At 57.1% G+C, this 18,279-nt stretch overlaps 2 protein-coding genes and 1 long non-coding RNA gene across 13 annotated transcripts in view; 2 read left to right on the plus strand and 1 right to left on the minus strand.

Moving 5' to 3' along the window:
• LOC113596445 (uncharacterized) lies at positions 1-1,777 on the minus strand. Its single transcript, XR_003417184.2, has 3 exons — positions 1,194-1,777; positions 676-779; positions 1-496 (listed from the first exon to the last, which is right to left on the minus strand). It is a non-coding gene; the product is annotated as an uncharacterized LOC113596445 (long non-coding RNA).
• Positions 803-15,802, plus strand: AIFM3 (apoptosis inducing factor mitochondria associated 3). 9 transcript variants are annotated; one of them, XM_027049732.2, is made up of 23 exons: positions 805-1,158; positions 1,382-1,567; positions 2,353-3,151; positions 3,602-3,770; positions 7,919-8,132; positions 8,381-8,490; positions 8,707-8,816; positions 8,912-8,956; positions 9,185-9,281; positions 9,358-9,470; positions 9,762-9,848; positions 10,281-10,372; positions 10,481-10,611; positions 10,703-10,818; positions 10,927-10,998; positions 11,075-11,138; positions 11,726-11,802; positions 11,918-12,035; positions 13,446-13,544; positions 13,805-13,880; positions 14,431-14,535; positions 15,187-15,207; positions 15,435-15,802. In XM_027049732.2, the coding sequence occupies exons 4-23, from the start codon at positions 3,740-3,742 to the stop codon at positions 15,472-15,474; spliced, it is 1,818 nt and encodes a 605-aa protein (XP_026905533.1). In that variant the 5' UTR covers positions 805-1,158; positions 1,382-1,567; positions 2,353-3,151; positions 3,602-3,739; the 3' UTR covers positions 15,475-15,802. The 9 variants fall into 9 exon arrangements, 7 of the variants coding, with proteins under 7 accessions (XP_014943936.2, XP_026905533.1, XP_053061666.1 ...); XM_053205691.1 differs by having other exon boundaries at positions 3,094-3,151; XM_015088450.3 differs by lacking the exon at positions 8,912-8,956 and having other exon boundaries at positions 803-1,158.
• Positions 13,653-18,279, plus strand: part of LZTR1 (leucine zipper like post translational regulator 1) — a 20,638-nt gene continuing 16,011 nt past the window's right edge. Inside the window, exons 1-2 of one of the 3 annotated variants that reach the window (XR_008291463.1) lie at positions 13,653-14,121; positions 17,417-17,479. Coding sequence is in view for 1 of the 3 variants with exons in the window: in XM_027049729.2 (XP_026905530.1) it covers positions 16,749-16,948; positions 17,417-17,479 (263 nt within the window). In the remaining 2 variants the exon portion in view is untranslated. Of the gene's footprint in view, positions 14,122-16,538; positions 16,949-17,416; positions 17,480-18,279 lie in introns of those variants that run through there. The other 2 variants (XR_008291462.1, XM_027049729.2) reach the window with 2 other exon arrangements.

Below are 18,279 nucleotides of genomic sequence, written 5' to 3' on the forward strand. Positions count from 1 at the left end.
TCCTGCCCCTGGGTGAGACTTAGCCTTCCGAATTCACCCATCTGTAAAATGAGGGAGAGTGTGGCTTGTCCCCCTGGGCAGAGTGGGACATAAATAAAGGACATTCTCTGAAGGCTGTATCTGCCTGGCATAGGTGACTGTTACTGCTGTTGTTTTTGTCCTTACAGGAAAGCGAAGTCCAAAAAGGGGAGAGGTGGCAAAAAAAAAAAAAAAAAAAAAGAGAACCCAACACGAGCCACTAAAGGAGCACTAATAAGACACAGAGTTGATGGGCCCTGATGTGTTTAATGATAGATGTGACATCACTTCCCCAGAAATTGTCATTCATTCATTTCCCACATAGTCACTGAGTTCCAGTTTGCGGGAGGTACAAGCTCTACCTGAACACAATGCGAAGATCAGGACAGTCAGGACAGTGAAACAGGAGGTAACCAGGAGCCAGGATATCAGGGCCTGATCAAGTCCCAGTCTGGGGAGGCTGGTCAGGGAGGGCTTCCTGGAAGAGGGGACATACCGTCAGGGGGCATTATGATTTATAGGAATCCAGGAAGTTCTCCTGATATAATGACAGATGGGAAAAAGAAAATGTAATAGAATATAATTTAAAATAGACTGTATTAAGTGTAGGGAGAAGGCAGACCAAGGAGACTGAGCCTCCCAAGGGAGTCAGGTTACCTATGGGGTAGTGGGAAGTGATTTGGATTTTCCTTCTTGGGGAGCTTACTCCGGGTGATTCAACTCCCACTCCCCACGTCACTCCGCCGCCCACGATTCGAAGACTTAGGAAAGAAAGAAAAGAAGCAAGAATCAGATCCGGTGCGCTGCCCAGCTATGCGCCCCTCTAAGGTCCAGAGGATCCCTGGGAACCCAAACCCCGCCGGCGGCGTCCATGGCCAGAAGGGCCCCCGAATGCCTCCCCATACCCCGCGACCCTCTGTGAGGACTCTGAAGCCACCGGCCTGACCCCTGACCTGGAACCGACCCCCAACTACCAGCAGGGACCCGGCGGGGCGGTGCTGGGCGCCGCGGGCTTCCCGGCCGCAGTGTCGCCGCAGCGCCGGCCCCGCCCCCGCCCGCTCCTCCTCCCCCCCTTCCCCCTCCCCCCCAGGCGGCCGCGGCCCCGAGCGGCTCCAGAACGGAGGCCCGCGCCGAACCCAGGTGAGTGCCCGCCCTGGGGACCCCAGGCCCCAGACCTCTGTCCCCGCCGTCCCGGCTCGGCTGCCGGGTCCCGGCTCCACAGTCCCCGCGACCTGGGCTAGCTCGCGCGCGCTCTCAGATCTTGGACCCTGGGCCGGCGCGTTGCGGGCTGAGGTCGGCAGTCGGGGAGAAGAGACATGCTGGAGGCTGGAGCGCCTCTGTTCCTTCTCTCCTCCCCCGCCAGGCCCTTCCTCGCTTGCCGCGGGGCCCTGTGGTGTACCCGTCCCCCTTCCTGGGCCGTCCGGTTTGGTGAGGGCAGCTGGACCAGCGGGAAGGCTGCAGGAAAGATCTTCCCAGATAGAGGGAACTGCACGTGCAAAGGCAGGGAGAGTGCACGGGAGTTTTGCGCCTGAGCCCGGCAGGGGAGCAGGTGAGGGCAAACTTGAATTCCATCCCAAGGAACGCTGGAAGGCACTGAGGGCCCCAACTGGACAGCAACCTCCCCACTGCTGTTTCTGTCTAGCCTGCACTGGCTTAGGGGAGGGTGGTGTCCCTGTGAACCAGGACACAGGCTCCTGGTGGATAGTTAGCACTTGGGCACTGTTACAACTTTTCAGCATTGGGTAGTTTGTAGGCAAGGGACAGCACTCCACAAAATCTTGGCGGGGGGGAGGGGGGGTGGGGGGGTGCAGGGCCCCCTCCTGCTGCAGGAACCTTTGCCCTTGAGGCAGCAGGGCTCCAAGCCAGCCTGCACAAGGTAGGCCTGCAGAAGGTTCAATCCCCAGCAAGTCTGTTTCCAGGCCCAAGGCTCTGGAGGATCTGAGACACCTGGGCACCTGGGAAGGGAGAAACAGCCTAGACAGGTAACTGGCAGCAAGTGAAAGTTCCACCTTTTCTGACATCTGTGGCCCAGCAGATGAAGCCTAGGCCAGGCAGGAAGGAGGTAGGTATGGCTGAGCCAGAGGAGAAGCCAGGATCTGGGGAGGGGCCCCCTTGTGCCCAGGGAGGGGACAGGTGGGGCAGGTGGTAGCCAAATCTTACAGACTTGCCTTGGTGATGAGAGGGTTAAAGGGCATCGGTATGCCCAGGTGGCCTTTAAGTACCACCACCTCCTGAATTGTAATGGGTGCCTCTAGTGCAGGTTACATCAGATGCCAGGCAGTAGATTGTCCTTCCCAACTTTTCCTCCTGTCTTCTTGCCCCCCTTGCTCTCAGGCACCCACTCAAAGCCCTTGCAGGGATCTGGGCAAGACCAAATAGGTGCCAGCCCCACCTCCAGTTAGACTTCAGGAAGAACTTCCAGGGAAAACAGAAAGAATGACAGTTGGATGGACTGGGGGAAGATCATTTGTAAACAGGGCAGCTTTGTCCCAGGCCTTCCAAAGTCCAGTCTGTAAGCTGAATCTTCCAGAAGGCCCACCCTGTGGCCTCGAGGACTTTGGCTGCAGGGATCTCTTTGCTGACCAGGTGACCTCTCCCCATGGCTTTGTGGCTTGCAGGGTGATATGGGGGCTTCCTGGGTCCCCTCCTATCTTGAAACTAACCAAGGTGGGAGGGAAGTGGGAGGCCACCCGGATGGCCCTGCCTGCTGCCTGACCTTGGCAAGCCCTTGGCCCCTCAGTTTCCTCATCTGCTGTTGGATGTGATCTCAGCACCGTAGGCCTGGAGGACATTTGTGAAGGGGGGAGGTGCACAGGGTGGGAGCTCATGACTGCTGGGCCTGGGCTGTGTGCCTGGCCTCCCTTTCCCCCAACCCAATCAGGCCTGGGCTGGCCGCCCACTTCTATTCACCATGGAGCTGGGTTTCCCTGGGGACAAGTAGCCTGGCCCAGCCCACCCCCACCCCACCCCCTGATGCGCGCCCCCAGTCTCTCCTGGCCTAACTCACACTAGGAGGAGGAGTAGAGGCTGGGCAGCCTCTTGGACCCCTGCCCCACCCCACGCCCTGCCTTCCAGGGCCGGTCCACCTCTGGGCTGGGCCAGGAAGAAGAAGCTGTGGCTGTCCCTGGAGGAGGTGGGTATCCAGGGGCTGCCAGCTGGGTGGGGGCCAGGGCCTGAGAAAACTAAACATTACCCCCACTGCAGGAAAGAGAAACCCCTGGACCAGGAAGGCTGTGATCTGCCCAAGGTGCCCTGGGGTTTGACCCCAGGCATTGTGGCCTCCCTAGCTGCTGGATTTTGAGTGGGTTGCAGAAATCAGGATTTACTGGACAAGGCAGCTACACCTAAAAGAATGGCTGAGGTTGGAGCAGAGGGGCTCCCCAGGCAATAGGCACAGCAAAGATGGGAGGGGAGAGTGAGACCTCAAAGGGGAGGTGCCACCAAGGTCCCCTACATGGTTCCTAGCTCAAATGTGCTTGTCCTCCAGAAGCCCCTCCCCTAGTCTGTCTCTATCTCTCTGTATCTCTACTCACATTCCCCATCAAAGCCCTGGTCCCTACAGATGCCTCTGTCTCCCCTGCAGGTCCTGGAGGCAGCTCCTGCTGGGATGGCAGCTCCAGCATCTTTAAGGGCCACAGGGGATCCAACCCCACCTGGGGCACCCTAGGACTCCCACAGCCATCTGTGCACCTGCCCCCCACTCATCTGTGGGCCACTCACCATGGGTGGGTGCTTCTCCAAGCCCAAGCCAGGTACCTCCTCTCTTCTTGCCTCATTCTCCCCTCCCTCCTCCTCCCTCCTCCCTTCTCCAGCCACATCCTTCCTCCTCCCCCTCCCCCCTCTGCCTCTGAAGTAGGTCAGGCCGGGCGGCAGCCGGCTCCGAATGTTAATTCCCTGAAGGCTGGAGGGAGTGGGGGCTTGGAGCCATTCTCTTGGATCCCCTCCAATGGGTCCCCCTCTTTATTTGGGGATTTGGGTGTTTGTGGTGGGAATAGCAGCTGAATCTTTCTTGAAAAGTAGAAGTTACCCGTTCCTCCTGCCCTGGGGGAGGGGAGGGGGGCAGTGTCCCCTAGGGTTGGGGAAGAGGGACTCTGAGGACATCCTCAGCCACTATGTGACCCAGGGCATGCAAGTTACCTCTCTGAGCCTCAGTTTCCCTCTCTACAAAATGAGCCTGATCTCTCAAAGTTGCCATGAGGGTGGAGTGTTCACCTCTTCTGATGTCCTGTGTGACCTTGGGCCGAATTTCCCTATTTGTGCATGAAATCCTGCCCTGCCTGGCCCAAGAAGTTCTGGCCAGAGGTGGGGCCTCACAGATGCTAAGGGAGGCCCAGGTCTGCTCTCCATGAAGACCCCTGTCTGTTGGGCTCTCTCTCCAGCCCCTATTTTCCCTCTTCTCTCTTCACAACACTCAGGAAGGCAAAAGAATGGAGGCATGTTACTGGCTTCTCTAGTGTCTAGTCAGTGCCCCCGCCCACCTGCCACCCAGGCCACCCTGCCCCAACCAGCTCGCCCCAGCTCCCCTTACCTGATACCCATCAGCTCCATTACCTTGGAACACATGAGCCTATTCTCCCTTTCCTGGGTCTGAGGGAGAACTTGGGGCAAGAGGAGACCTTTGATGCCCTGCCAGGCAGAGGAACACCCCATTCATCTGCCTCAGGAGCCAGCTCTCCCTCCCCCCATGCCTATGCTGTGGGTACCCAGTCCTGGGCCTGATCCTACCACCCTTCCTGCTTCCATGTATGACTTGAGCAAATGATGTCCACTGTCTTGACCTCAGCCTTCCTCCATCCGAAGTGGGCAGAAAAATGCTAGCTGGTCCCAAATCCGGCTCCTATAGGACTACTGGGCTGGCAGGAAGCCAAAAGCAGAGGGTGCCATCTGCAGTTTCTTGTAAAGGGCCTCAACAAGCTGGCCTACCTGAGGCCCCTGGCCCCAAGCTCCCAGTTCAGGAGCTGGCCATTCTCACCACCCTAGAGGCAGTGGTAAGAACTTGCATTCTTGAGGCTAAATTCAGCCCTGCCCCTTCCTGGCTGTGTGGCCTTGGGGAGGTGACTTCACCTCTCTGTGCTGCTGTGTTCTCATGTGTAAGTGGGGCTAACCGTTTTGCCCCCCACCTCCACCCCCTCATGCAGACTATTGCGCTTAGCACAGGGCCTGGCACACAGGAGGCTGTGCAGAATGTTACTATCCCCTCTTTTAGGAGCTAGGTTCCCTGCTTCCAGGACTCCCCTGTGGAGCTATGGCAGAAGGGCACGATTTTAGACCCCAGGCACTCAACACTGGGCAGGTCAGGGGTGAGGCTCAGGGAATTTCAGGGTGTGGGAGTGAGAGCATTTGGGCCATAGAAGTTCAGCTGGGGTCAGCAGGGGCTATAGGGAGACCACAGCAAGCCCAAGGTCTTTGTGCAAATTCTTCACCTTCTATCTTGCTTGACTCTGACTTGGAGCACATCAGCACACATTTCCTGAGCTCACTCTGTATTCCTTGTGTTCCATTGGCTCTGTGTTCCTGATAGGAAGTATTCCAGGCCAGACCCACACTAAGCTCAGAACTAGGAGGAAGTGCAGCTCTCTTGGCATCTGGTCACTTGCCTTTTAATAGGACACAAGTGCTACCTAACAGCTTTCCCTTTTTGCCATGGCTGTCAGGAAGCTCAGAGCTCACCAATAAAATGCTACTACCCAGCTTTATCTGTTGAGCTTCTGCTCTGGGTTACATATATTAAATCCTTCAGCATTGACTATCACCAAAGAGGTAGGCACTGTTCTCTGTTTTATAATGAAGGCGTCTGCAGTCCAAAGGGGCTAAGGCAGGAGCCCATGGTCACATGGGCACCTGGGAATCACTTGCTAGGGTTGATCTGGCTCTATGGGTGAGCAGAGACACCCTCTCCATCCACCTTTACACTACTGTTGCTGACTTAATGGCTTCCCATTAGACTGCGTCAGCGAGCTCCTTGGAGCCTTCTGGAAGGAGGTGGAGGATGAAAACAGCCTGGCTTGGTTGTTATCTGGGCCCCTGCCAGGCTGTTCCTGTGAGCTCCCTGTCTACAGTTCACATAGCTGGTGTCAGCTGAGTCCAGGAGTATTTTCCTTTTTGATTCTTCTCAAAACATTCTAACATTATTACATAAAGTATGGAAATGGAGGCACAGAACCTACCCCACCCTAAACCCGCCCCCCTCCCCCTTCTCCCACCTGATACAACAGCTTCAGCTTGGTGGTGTGCTCCCTTCCTGCCCAGCTGGAATCATGGAGGGACCTCAACCACCCCCCTTCCCCTTCCCTCCCCTCCCACGCCTGAGCCAGGCTAGGGGCTGGGACTTGAGGATAAGGAGGGGGAGGGGTTCTACCTTCCCAGGCTTCAAGCCAGTGGGGGATTAGCTCTGCAAGAGAGGAGGGACACGCAGGGAGTGGGCAGCCAGAGGAGGCATCACCTGAGCTGTTCAAGTGGATGGGCAGCAGTGAGCCAGGGCAGGGAAGAATGGCAACCCAGACCAAGGAACTGCCTAGGCAAAGGCCCAGAGGTGTGACTCTGTTTATTTCTGGAGTGTCAGGTCTGGGGTGGAGGGGAGAAGAGGTGAAAAGGGGAGAGGGCTGGAGGCTCTGGTGCCTTGGGACTTGGGACTCCTTGGACTCCTGCTTCCTCATTGGGTCCATGCTGTGCCAGGGGCTTAGCTTCCATCACTCAGCCCAGGAGGCCAGATTATTGCTGCTAAAAATTCTGTTTATTGTTTCCTTCTAATTAGAAAAATACCCCAGGCACATTGTAGGGAATTTCGAAAATGCAGAGAAATATACAGAAGAAAATGACAGTCTCCGGCTAACTGACTGCTTAGAGTAGTCGCCACGGGCACTCTGGGGAAGCATCTGCCCCACAGAAGCTTCAAGGTGGGCCCCACGCCCCTCTGTACAGTCCCTGTGCACCCATCCCTTTGGGTACAGTTCACCCCCAAGGCCCACACCCTTGCACATGAAGGTGTTGAAAAACCAGTGCTTGGCAAATGATGGATTCTTAAATGGTGAGCATAGCTATTTTAAGAAGTTGAAAATACAGTGTGTACACTTTTTTTTTAATTAAAAAAAAAATCTCAAACCTATGGGAACATTGCAAACAGAACAACAAAGCCTTGGTTTCCCATTACCCAGATTCACTGGCTGGAAAATGAGCCATACCCAGGTTTGAACGCCCTGTTCTCCCTGGAGTCAGACCCTAAACATGCCCCTGATCCTTTAGGGATGTCCTTCTCCATCAGGGACCGTGCAGTTGGAATCAGAGCAGGATTCAGGCCACCAGGGTTCTTCCCCCCACATAAATTCTTAGAGAAAAGGCAATTTCAGGGTCAAAGGAGCTCCATTTGTGGGCCCCTCACTAATTTGTTACTGAAAAAGAAAACATGCAGGAATGAAATCAAGCCAACCCAGCTCACCTCCTGCTGCCTCTGTTCTGCTTCTAGCCTGTTTTGTTTTTTTTTAATGAAAAAAAAAAATTTAAGTTTATTTATTTATTTAGAGAGAGAGCACGTGTGCAGGCGTGCACACACGATTGTGCTTGCTCCTGAGCGGGGGAGGGTCAGAGAGAGGGAGGGAGAAAGAGAGAATCCCAAGCAAGCTCAGCACTTATGAACTGTGAGCGTGGGCTCGAACTCATGAACTGTGAGATCATGACCTGAGCCGAGATTAAGAGTCGGGTAATTAACCAACTAAGCCAACCAGGTGCCCCTGCTTCTTGCCTGTTTTAAGGCTCTTTGCTGATGTTGCAGATGGCTTTCTGGAGAGGTGGAGGCACAGGAGAGAACTCAAACTCAAAGGGACCAGCCTGCCCAGAGCCTGTGGCGTGGGCAAGGAGGTGGGCAGGGCTGGAAACTCACAGTGCTGCCCTGTCTACCCTACAGTGGAGCTCAAGATCGAGGTGGTGCTGCCTGAGAAGGAGCGGGGCAAGGAGGAGCTGTCAGCCAGCGGGAAGGGCAGCCCTCGGGCCTACCAGGGCAATGGCACAGCTCGCCACTTCCACACTGAGGAACGCCTGCCTGCCCCTCACCCGTACCCTGGTGCTCAGGACTGTGTGGAGGCCGCCATCTGCCATGTCAAGGACCTTGAGAATGGCCAGTGGGTGCTGGGTCTAGTGGGGCAGGGAGCAGTCAGAGGGCCCAAGATGGGAAGGCATGGTGCAGGCCATGGATGGGGTGGGCTGGGAGGCCTGGAGGGAGCCCTTGACGAGCACCTGCGCCAGCCACCACCAGTGTGGCCTCTCCTGGTCTGGGCCTGCTCCCCAGAAAGCTAGACTCTGGGAAGAGGTGCCCACCAGAGGTGGTGCCTGGTGTCTGGCCTGATGTCTGAGTGCATCCCCTCCCCAGGATGCGGGAAGTAGAGCTGGGCTGGGGGAAAGTGTTGCTGGTGAAGGACAACGGGGAGTTCCACGCTCTGGGCCACAAGTGTCCACACTATGGTGCACCCCTGGTGAAAGGTGAGCTGTCCCAGTACACACAGGAGGTGGGGTGGGACCTCCCTGAAGGGTGCTTGGCCACTGCACCATCACAGGCTGGCTTGGCTCTTCCCTGGACCTCCAGGGTCTCATCTATTAGTGGGGGTCTCCTGAGCTGTGGGGAGGGGCGAGCAGCTGCTGGAACACAGGGGAGGGGAGCTGTTGCCTGTGGCCCCAGCCCAGCACTGCTTCCCTTAGGTGTGCTGTCCCGTGGCCGGGTGCGCTGCCCCTGGCATGGTGCCTGCTTCAACATCGGCACCGGTGACCTAGAGGATTTCCCTGGCCTGGACAGTCTGCACAAATTCCAGGTGGGGCCAGGGGGGCAGTAGGGTGGGAGCCTGGGGGTGCAGGGCAGGGGATGGAGCCCCCCAAAACCTGGTCCTGAGCAATACAGCCCTTGCAGGTGAAGATTGAGAAGGAGAAGGTGTACGTCCGAGCCAGTAAGCAGGTGAGGGCGTGGCTTGGGCTCAGGCAAAAAGGAGAAGTGAGGAGGGCATCTTGGCCCAGGGATCAGCATGTGCAAAGGCCCTGTGGCTGGGGACAAAGTGAAAACTGTGCAGTGGGGATGAGGCTGGACTGCAACAGCAGGACCTGGCCTGCTGGGATGATGGCATAGGGAGGATGCCATTCCATGACTCTAGCTCCCAGCTGCCTCTTGCTCTCCGGACATCCCCAGGCCTTGCAGCTACAGCGAAGAACCAAAGTGATGGCCAAGTGTATCTCTCCAAGTGCTGGCCACAGCAGCAGCACCAACGTGCTGATTGTAGGAGCAGGTTGGTGGTGAGGTTATGAGGGGTAGGGCAGGGTGGGGGAGAAGTGGTCCCTTAACCCACAGCACCATCCCCTCAGGTGCAGCTGGCTTGGTATGTGCAGAGACACTGCGGCAGGAGGGGTTCTCAGACAGGATCGTCTTGTGCACACTGGACCGGCACCTCCCCTATGACCGGCCTAAGCTCAGCAAGGTGGGAGGAGGGGCAAATGGGAGCCCAGGCAGGCCCCAGACCCCTAGCTCTCTGGGCACAGTCAGGCCCTCTCAGCGCCTTGCTTGTCACCCCTTGGGGGTCTGACCAGCTGCCTCTCTGCTCAGGCCAGGCCTGTCTGTGGTACCCTATAAAGATGTGGGTTTGGTGAATTCCATTCTGCAGCCCCTTTGTGACCTGGGCCCAGCCCTACCCTCCCTAGGCATCGGGTCCTCCATTGCAAAATGGAACACTGGCCACCTGGCCTTATCTCAAGATAGCTATCTCCTGCAGTCCCTGGATGCACAGCCTGAGCAGCTGGCCCTGAGGCCCAAGGAATTCTTTCGAGCCTATGGCATCGAGGTGCTCACCGAGGCCCAGGTATGGGGCCAAGACTAAGAAACAAGTCTGGGGAAGACTTAGTGAGAACCACAAATGATGTGAGGACATGCAGGCCCCTGGAGGTGTGTGTGGTAGGGGGAGGTGTTCTGCCCTCTTGGCCCTGATGTCTAGGCCCTCCCAGGGGTGCTCCAGGCCTGGAAGGCAGCACTGGATATTCTTCCAGTCAGGATTGTGGGCACATGCAGAAATCTGTTCAGAGCTGGGGCCAGAGAGCATAAGGATGGCTTTGAGGGGAAGGTGATGTCAGAACCTTAAACAGTAAGGAGAAGCCAGGTGAGGGAAAGAGGACCATCCAGGTGGCAGGAACAGTGCCTGTGGAACCTCCTGTTCAGAGGGTCTGGCAGGAGCTCGGAGGGGCAGCCAGGCCCAAGTCCACGGCCAGGCCCACACTCTGCCCGGCGGGGGTTGCAGGTGGTTACGGTGGATGTGAGAAACAAGAAGGTTGTGTTCAAGGATGGCTTCAAGCTGGAGTACAGCAAGCTGCTTCTCGCACCAGGGAGCAGGTAGGAGGGTGTCTCCCCCTTGTACCCTGTTGGCACTTGGCAGGGCACCAGCCAGCATGCGAGGGATTGGGTGCCGGGAGCCCCTCACTGATGCTGGCCACATCTCAGCCCTAAGATGCTGAGCTGCAAAGGCAAAGAGGTGGAGAACGTGTTCACCATCCGGACACCTGAAGATGCCAATCGTGTGGTGAGGCTAGCTCGGGGCCGCAACGCAGTGGTCGTGGGAGCTGGCTTCCTGGGTGAGCAGCCGGGGCTGGTGGGGGCAGTGGTCAGGCTGTCATGGCTGGTCCCAGGGTGCAGGGTGCTAGACTACCATGCACCACCCCTTAGGGATGGAGGTGGCTGCTTATCTGACTGAAAAGGCCCACTCAGTGTCCGTGGTGGAGCTGGAGGAGACGCCCTTCAGGAGATTTTTGGGGGAACGTGTCGGTCGTGCCCTCATGAAAGTAAGCCCACTATGACTCTCGGCACCTGGGCTGTCAGAACTCCAGGCACCCAGCCCAGCCCCTGGCTATGCTCTCATCCATGGCCTTCTTGCCCACCTTCCCTGACAGATGTTTGAGAACAACCGGGTCAAGTTCTACATGCAGACAGAGGTGTCTGAGCTGCGGGCCCAGGAGGGAAAGGTGGGCCCTTCTTCCTGCCCCTTCTCCCCTGTTCCCAGGAGCTGGGCCTACCTGCTAACCCACCCCCTCCCCACAGCTGAAGGAGGTCGTGCTGAAGAGCAGCAAGGTTGTGCGGGCTGACGTCTGTGTTGTGGGCATTGGTGAGTGAGTGGGCAGGCAGGTGCAAATGAGCACCTGCACATGCTCCAGAATGGCCTTGGGCCAGTCTCTTCCCCTCCCTGGGCCTTGATTTTCACATCTGTAAAATGGGTACCCCAACCATACCCACTTCACCAGGCTATCAGGGAATGGGTGTTCCACATTTAGCCAGGGCTTGGCATGGAGGATGCTCCCAGTGACTGCTGCCCACAAATACTCGACTCCACAGCCTGCCCCATGTGGGCTGCAGAACAGAAACAAGCCTCAAACTGCTCCAGTTGAGGTGCCAGTTTGGGAAAGGACAGAGCTGGGAGGTGGCAGCCTAGGGGCTGGGAAGGTATGGCATGCTGACCCTACCAGGGGCTTCATGGAATTTCTCAGAGGAGGTGATACATGAGGCCTCATGGGAGGCACAGGGTCTGTGAGGGTCCAGGCAGAGGGACAGGATGCATGAAGGCTGCAGGATGGGCAGCCCATTGGATGAATGGTCTGGGGCTGAATTGTGAGTGAAGGGTATGGGTCATGGAGGACAATGAGGTGGGAGAAGGGAGGGACCAGGGAATGGACATGGTGGCCCCTGTCTTGTCAGGTGCGGTGCCTGCCACAGGCTTCCTGAGGCAGAGCAGCATCAATCTGGATTCCCGAGGCTTCATCCCTGTCAACAAGGTGGGGCTGGGGGATGGTGGTGGCGGGGGCAGGCAGGGTGCTGGGCCGGGGGTAGTGGCATGTCCAAGTCAAGGCCGCTGTGCCACCCACAGAGCCCTGGGCCCTCTCCCCACAGATGATGCAGACCAACGTTCCGGGCGTGTTTGCAGCTGGCGATGCTGTCACTTTCCCCCTCGCCTGGAGAAACAATCGGAAAGTGAACATCCCACATTGGCAGATGGCTCATGCCCAGGGTATGGCCAGCCCTGTGGCAGGATGGGGGATGGGAGGATGTCCCAGGGTCTCAGCTTCCCCCAGGCCCACTCCTCAGTTGCTGGCCTTGGGTCCCAGTCTCTGGGTTAGACATTCAAGGTTTTGTGGTGGCCTGTCTGGGAGCCTCCTCCAGGTGATCAAGCCAGATGGCAGGGAGCCTGGGTGGCTCAGTCAGTTAAGCATCTGACTCTTGATTTCAGCTCAGTTCTTGATCTCAGGGTGTTGATCTCAGGGTTGTGAGTTCAAGCACCATGTTAAGCTCCTCACTGGGCATGAAGCTGACTTAAAAAAAAAAAAAAAGCTACCTGACAGAGCAAGCCCTGTGGCCCATCCACAGACGCCCCTCCAGTGCCCTCAGGACACCCCACCCAACTAGCCACAGTGTCCCACCCCATCCTTCCACCAGCCCCTCCTTTCCTTTCATCCTCACCAACCTGTGCAGTCACCCAGGGAGAGAGAAAGGGATTTAGTAAGACACGGGCCACCTTCCCACTCAGTGCTTCTGTCTCCCTTGGGCCACTCGACTGGCTCTGTGAACACAGTTGTTTCATGCAGGCCCCTGGGAGGCAGCCATTTGGGCCTGGAAACTTGGGCTCAGTGGAGAACTGTCGTGCTCTATGAGGAATAGCTCCCCCACCACACACACACACACACACTAGGTGGTCACCATGCCCCTGAAGCCTCATTTATTGTGAACACCTGGTCTGAGTCCCCAAGATGTAGGTACAAGCAAGTTAGCTGCCTCGTGGGGAGGACCACCAGACTCCCTGCACTCACCTCTCCTCTTTCACTTCACATTATCTGAGCATCTGCTGCCTGAAATCCCACTCCTCGTACCAATATCTGCTCAGGTTCAAGGTCTAAAGTTGGTGCTGGTTTTAAGGAACCAAAGACCACTCATCAGCCAAGTACAATTAAGGTTTAACTGGGAGGGTCTAGGAGGCTCTCATAGCCCTCCAACTACAGGGTCCAGTGGGGCCTGGGAATATGAACTGGGAAGCCACCCACGCTATTCTCTGGGGCCCTGGGTGTGGCTGTTATCCCTACTTCCCTGGGCACTTGTGTCCCATTCTTCAGACCTGATGTGTCCGATTATTGTCTGGGTGCACACCTGAAATGGAGGCAGCCCAACAACGCCAGGAAACAGACCTTCTAGATGTGGGGCACTTCATTCAAATTCTCTCGAGAAGCAATCTAAGTGACTGGCTTTGAGCCAGGTGTCTCCTCTGCAATTGAGTGTGGGCAATGGGCTGAGTCATGATGCACCTGTTCACCTCTGGGAAAGCAAGGAGGAGTAGCTCCACATGTCAGAGGTCCCCAGAGAGCCCCGGCAGGCAGTGTAGGGGTGGCCGGGGCTAGGGTCGGGGATCTCATGACCCTGAGTCTTACAGGGCGCGTGGCGGCCCAGAATATGCTGGCGCAGGAGGCGGAGATCAGCACCGTGCCCTACCTGTGGACAGCCATGTTTGGCAAGAGCCTGCGCTACGCTGGTAACAGATGGCCCGGGCAGGGGCGGGGCCAAGTGCGTTTAGGGGTGTGGCTAAGGTGTGTGCGGAGCGCAGAGGTGGAGCTTGGAAGTTAGGGCGGGGCCGCGTCAGCTGTAGGAAGAGTGAAAACTGATTAGGGGTGGACTAAAAGGACCACCTAAAAGGACAAAGGGAGCAAGGCCTGGTGGGGTATTCAGGGGGGATTTAGGAGGCCACAGGACGCTGACCCGGGGGAGCCCCATCCCCTCCTGTACGGCCCACAGGGTACGGAGAAGGCTTCGACGACGTCATCATCCAGGGGGATCTGGAAGAGCTCAAGTTCGTGGCTTTTTACACCAAGTGAGAGCAACTGGGTGGAACGTGGCAGCCGCCGAAGCAGCGGGAGCTCGGTCGGGAAGGGGAACTCATCCCAGAGGAGCTCTGCTCCAGAGGAGGGGACTTACTTGAAAGATGGACCAAGTGGCCAAGGGAGGCAGCTAGGCAGGAGACCCACCAAGGGAATGTGAGGAGGTGGGGCAGTAATAACTCCAGCAGCCACGCACTGAGACAGGACATTTTATCTTCAGGACAGCAATTTGAGGTGGGTGTTGACTCCTGCTTTGACGCTGAGGAAAATCACACAGGTAGAGAGAGAGAGTGGTGATCCCAGGACTGGAGCTCAGCTCTGAACTCCACTGAGGAGAAAGACTGGAACCTCAGTGGGCCTCTGGCAGGATCCTAAAGCCCATGCTGGGCCAAGCAAAGCAGGGAGGGCTGGGTGCTCAGAATATTTCTGTTGTCCTGGGTAAGATCACTCCCTGGGCCCCAGTTGAAGAGGAGTACATCAGGGTCTCTAAGAAGAGAGGCCACTGCTGGGCAGTCCTCAGGCTCAGTTACTCTGTCCCTGCAGAGGCGATGAGGTGATTGCTGTGGCCAGCATGAATTACGATCCAATCGTGTCCAAGGTGGCTGAGGTGCTAGCCTCAGGCCGTGCCATCCGGAAGCGGGAGGTGGAGTGAGTGTGGGCTTCAGAGATATGGGGGGGGGGGGGGGAGGAGGTCCCCTAAGGGACTGGTCCTTGGTAGCCAGCCACCCCCATAGCCCTACAGAGCCTTCCCTCTATTCTTGGTCCACATCAGTCTATGGAGCATCAAGACTATGGGGTGGTTGGGACAAGGGTTGTGCTTTGTGAATAGGCTGGTTATTTGTGTTCTTGGGGGACAGAAGGGGAAAAAGATGTTGTCCCAGGGCAGGCCCAGTGCTGTGGGGAGGGGTCAAAGCCATTGCTTAGGCAGTTACCTGGCATGGGACACCCAACAGGACATGGTTGTACTGAGACTGGCAGAAGCTAGGGGGGTAAAGGCAGCTAGTGATGCCTCTGGGGACACCCTACATAGAGTTGTTGGGTGGTTTTTTTGGTGTCTGGGAGACACTGGATGTCAGCTATTCCCCTCACCCCAGGCTGGTGCCAATGGGAGTCACCCTGTAGGCTTAAACTGCCTGCAGAGAGGCCCCCTCCCCCTGCCCAGGGACTGGGGAAATCCTGGAGGCCACGAGACAGGGGTAGGCCTCAGGCTGGAAACAATGGAGAACCAAGAGGGAACATGATGAATGACATGCTCTCTTCCTGGCCTTCTCTCTATCTCTCTCTCTTGCCTTCGAAAAGGCTGTTTGTGCTGCACAGCAAGTACGTGGTTCTCTGTCCTTCCTGTTGACCATTCTGAGCCTTTCCCACCTAAGCCCAGAGCCTGTACCCCATGGTCTTTCCCTCTATGCCTAAGTACCCATTCCTGCTGGGCACCAGGGCCTGGCACAGAGCAGGCCCCCTGGTGTCCTCAGCGATCAGCTGTTCATGGTGCCAAGTGGGGAACCCTCTGTCTTCTACCCTGACTCCTCCTCCCCTCATTCCTGCAGGACCGGCGACATGTCCTGGCTCACAGGGAAAGGATCCTGAGCTCGCATGCAGCAGACTTGGGCAGGCACGCTGGGGCACCAGGGACAGAGGCCAAGCCTTGGGGGCAGGTGCCAACCTCCAATTTCCTAGGATCCCCCAGGGCAGAACCTGAGCCTTCCCAGTGCTTGCCTTCGGTTGCCTGGCTCACCTCCAGAGAGGCTTCTGCTGCCTCCAGGAGATGCTTACCCCCCAAGGCCTCAGCTGCCACTGATGGCTGACAATGGAGGCAGGACAGGCTTGTCCTCTTCTCCCTTTCTTGAGACTGGTTCCCTACAGGACCCTGCAACATATTAGATATTATCTTAAAATTAAAACGCACACGTTTGCATATCTGTGTGACTTCCATTGTAATCGGACAGATACTCATGGAGAAAGCACAACCACACCAAGGAAGTTTGGCCTATGAGCACTCAGAGGAGGTAGCAACTGATGCTACCCCTAAGGTTAGGAAAAGCTTCTCTAACCAGTGTGTTGGATCTGGATTTTCAAAGAATGGCACTCCAGGTAGAAGGGACAGCACATGCCAAAGGTTTGAGATGGGAAGTGCTTCTTCAGGGGTCAGAGGCAGCTCGCACTTGGCAGTTTGGGGGCATGAGCCTACTTGGGGCTGTAGGGGCTGGGTCCTGAGACAATCCATGCTTTTCATGGCAGCCAGAGCTTCAGGAACCCCCATTTCGAAGGTAAAGAAAATGAGGCTCTGCTATTAACTAGGAACGACGATCTAGAGCCTCTGTGCTACTCTGCCTCCTAGCCAAGGGGAATGTTGAAGGCGAGACGCGGGGGCCAGAAATGAGACAGCAAAACGGAAGGAGATAGTCGTGCTCCCTCCTAGGCCGCTGTGAGACCGGAACCCTCCACCCGGGATCCCGGGAGCGGCGGACGATCAAGGCCGAGACCCGCGCAAGCAGGGCATGCCGGGAAGTGTGGCCTATCTCCAGGCGGTGTGGGTCGGGCCTGCGGCGGGGCAGTGCAGTCCAGAAGGGGCTGGGGACTAGACGCCGCCCTCACTGGACTGGGGAACTGGGCGCGCGTACTTGGCGGTAAATGATTCCCAGGGGGTTACACGCTCTGTGCAGGGCCCGTTCCAGGAGGCTGTGCTGGCCCGCGGAGTCAGGAGGAGCGCTAAGCTGGCCGGGAAGCGCGTGCAGGCGGGAGTGCGGCGCCGGCCGGAAGTGTGGTGCGGTTGGCACAGTGCTCGCCGGGAAACGTAGTCCCGCCCGGGGCGGTGGCCTCACGTCCCGCGGACCCAGTGGCCGAGCCGGCGTGGACCCGGGATGGCTGGGCCGGGGGGTTCGGGGGGCCCGATCGGAGCCGGGGCCCTGGCAGGCAGCGCACGGTCCAAGGTAGCTCCGAGCGTGGACTTTGACCACAGCTGCTCGGACAGTGTTGAGTACCTGACACTCAACTTCGGGCCCTTCGAGACAGTGCATCGTTGGCGGCGCCTCCCGCCCTGCGACGAGTTCGTGGGGGCCCGGTACGGCGGAGTTCAGGGGTCTTGGAGTAGGGGGGTGTCTGAGGAGGCCTTGGGCGGGGTCCAGGGACCGAGGCCGGGGCGTGGTGTCCAGGAGCGATCTGGTAATGGGGGGTGGGGAGGAAGTGGTGGTGTCCAGGATGATGTCCAGGCCATGGGAGGGGGTCCTGAGGAAGTCCTGGAGCAGCGTGGCCTGGGGCAGGTACTAGAGTTAAGCTGTGTTTGTGGGTCTGGAGCTGGGGTCCCGGGGGCTCTGCAGTGGGGTGCGGAGTCCAGAGAGTCCCAGGGCAATGTCTTTGGTTCCCATATACAGGGTCTTGGGGTACAGGTGTAATTTAGGGATCTCTATCAATCTTGGCAGTTGAGAGGTGTTACCTAATTTCTGCACCAGCCCGGGTGCTTAATCTCATTCCTTGGGTGCCCCCAGGAGGGTCCTGGACTCACTGCCACCCACCCATTCTTTCTTTCCAGGCGCAGCAAGCACACAGTGGTGGCCTATAAAGATGCCATTTATGTATTTGGTGGAGACAATGGGTGAGTGAGTATGAACATGAGGGTGTTTGGACCAGGGAGGGAGGAACATGGTGGTTCGGATGGGGTTAGCTAATCACTCCGCCTCACTTTCTCCGTCTTTGAGGTTACCTGGCCTCAAGGTCCTCAGCACAGCATTCAGTGGATAGCACATGCTTGGGACACAGAAATGTTCCTCTTGTTCTGGGTGGACACAACCTTGAAAGAAACACATCCACCCTGGCAGTCGCTCTCACCAGGCACTTTTCCCTTCACTGAACTCCTTTTTGGGCCTTATCCTCATGCTCACGTGGCAGTGTTTGGAGGACACAGTTTTATTTATTTCTCATATTTTCCACTTTTTGGAAAGGTTTTCCCACCTGCCATAAATTTCTGGGAAACAACTTTCCTGACACCGAACTGATGTTTTTGTTGGTGGGCACACCTCCATCCTATGAACTGTTCCCAGTTAAGTTGTGGTTGGTCTCCTTTGGTGAGAGATAATGGCTGAGGTAAACCTTTGGTTTGTGCAGCTGCTTTCTTCTGGTGGTGTTTCCTTAAGACCCATTCCCAGAGGGAAAGAGCTATTTTAGCTCTTATCATGGGCTGGGCCATGTTAAGTACTGGGTGTGGGCATAGCTGGCCATGCTTGCAGAGGAAAAGGGGCTCTGATCTGGGCAGGGAAGCCCAATCTGGAGGGGTTGATGACCTGAAAGATAAGTAGGAGTGACTCAGGGAAAAGAGGAAGAGGGTTCCAATCGGAGGGATCCGCCTGGGCAATGAATGACCCAGAGGTGGGGGAGTACAGAGTGGCACCAGACCTG

Source organism: Acinonyx jubatus, chromosome D3 (assembly GCF_027475565.1).
Source record: "Acinonyx jubatus isolate Ajub_Pintada_27869175 chromosome D3, VMU_Ajub_asm_v1.0, whole genome shotgun sequence".
NCBI lineage: Eukaryota > Metazoa > Chordata > Mammalia > Carnivora > Felidae > Acinonyx > Acinonyx jubatus.

Excerpts from the sequence above, each read along its gene's own strand:
- AIFM3 (XM_027049732.2), top strand. The coding sequence starts at position 3,740 with ATGGGTGGGTGCTTCTCCAAGCCCAAGCCAG. Across the intron at positions 13,545-13,804 it reads CAAGAGCCTGCGCTACGCTG|GGTACGGAGAAGGCTTCGAC; the intron begins GTAACAGATGGC and ends TACGGCCCACAG. Across the intron at positions 14,536-15,186 it reads ATCCGGAAGCGGGAGGTGGA|GCTGTTTGTGCTGCACAGCA; the intron begins GTGAGTGTGGGC and ends GCCTTCGAAAAG.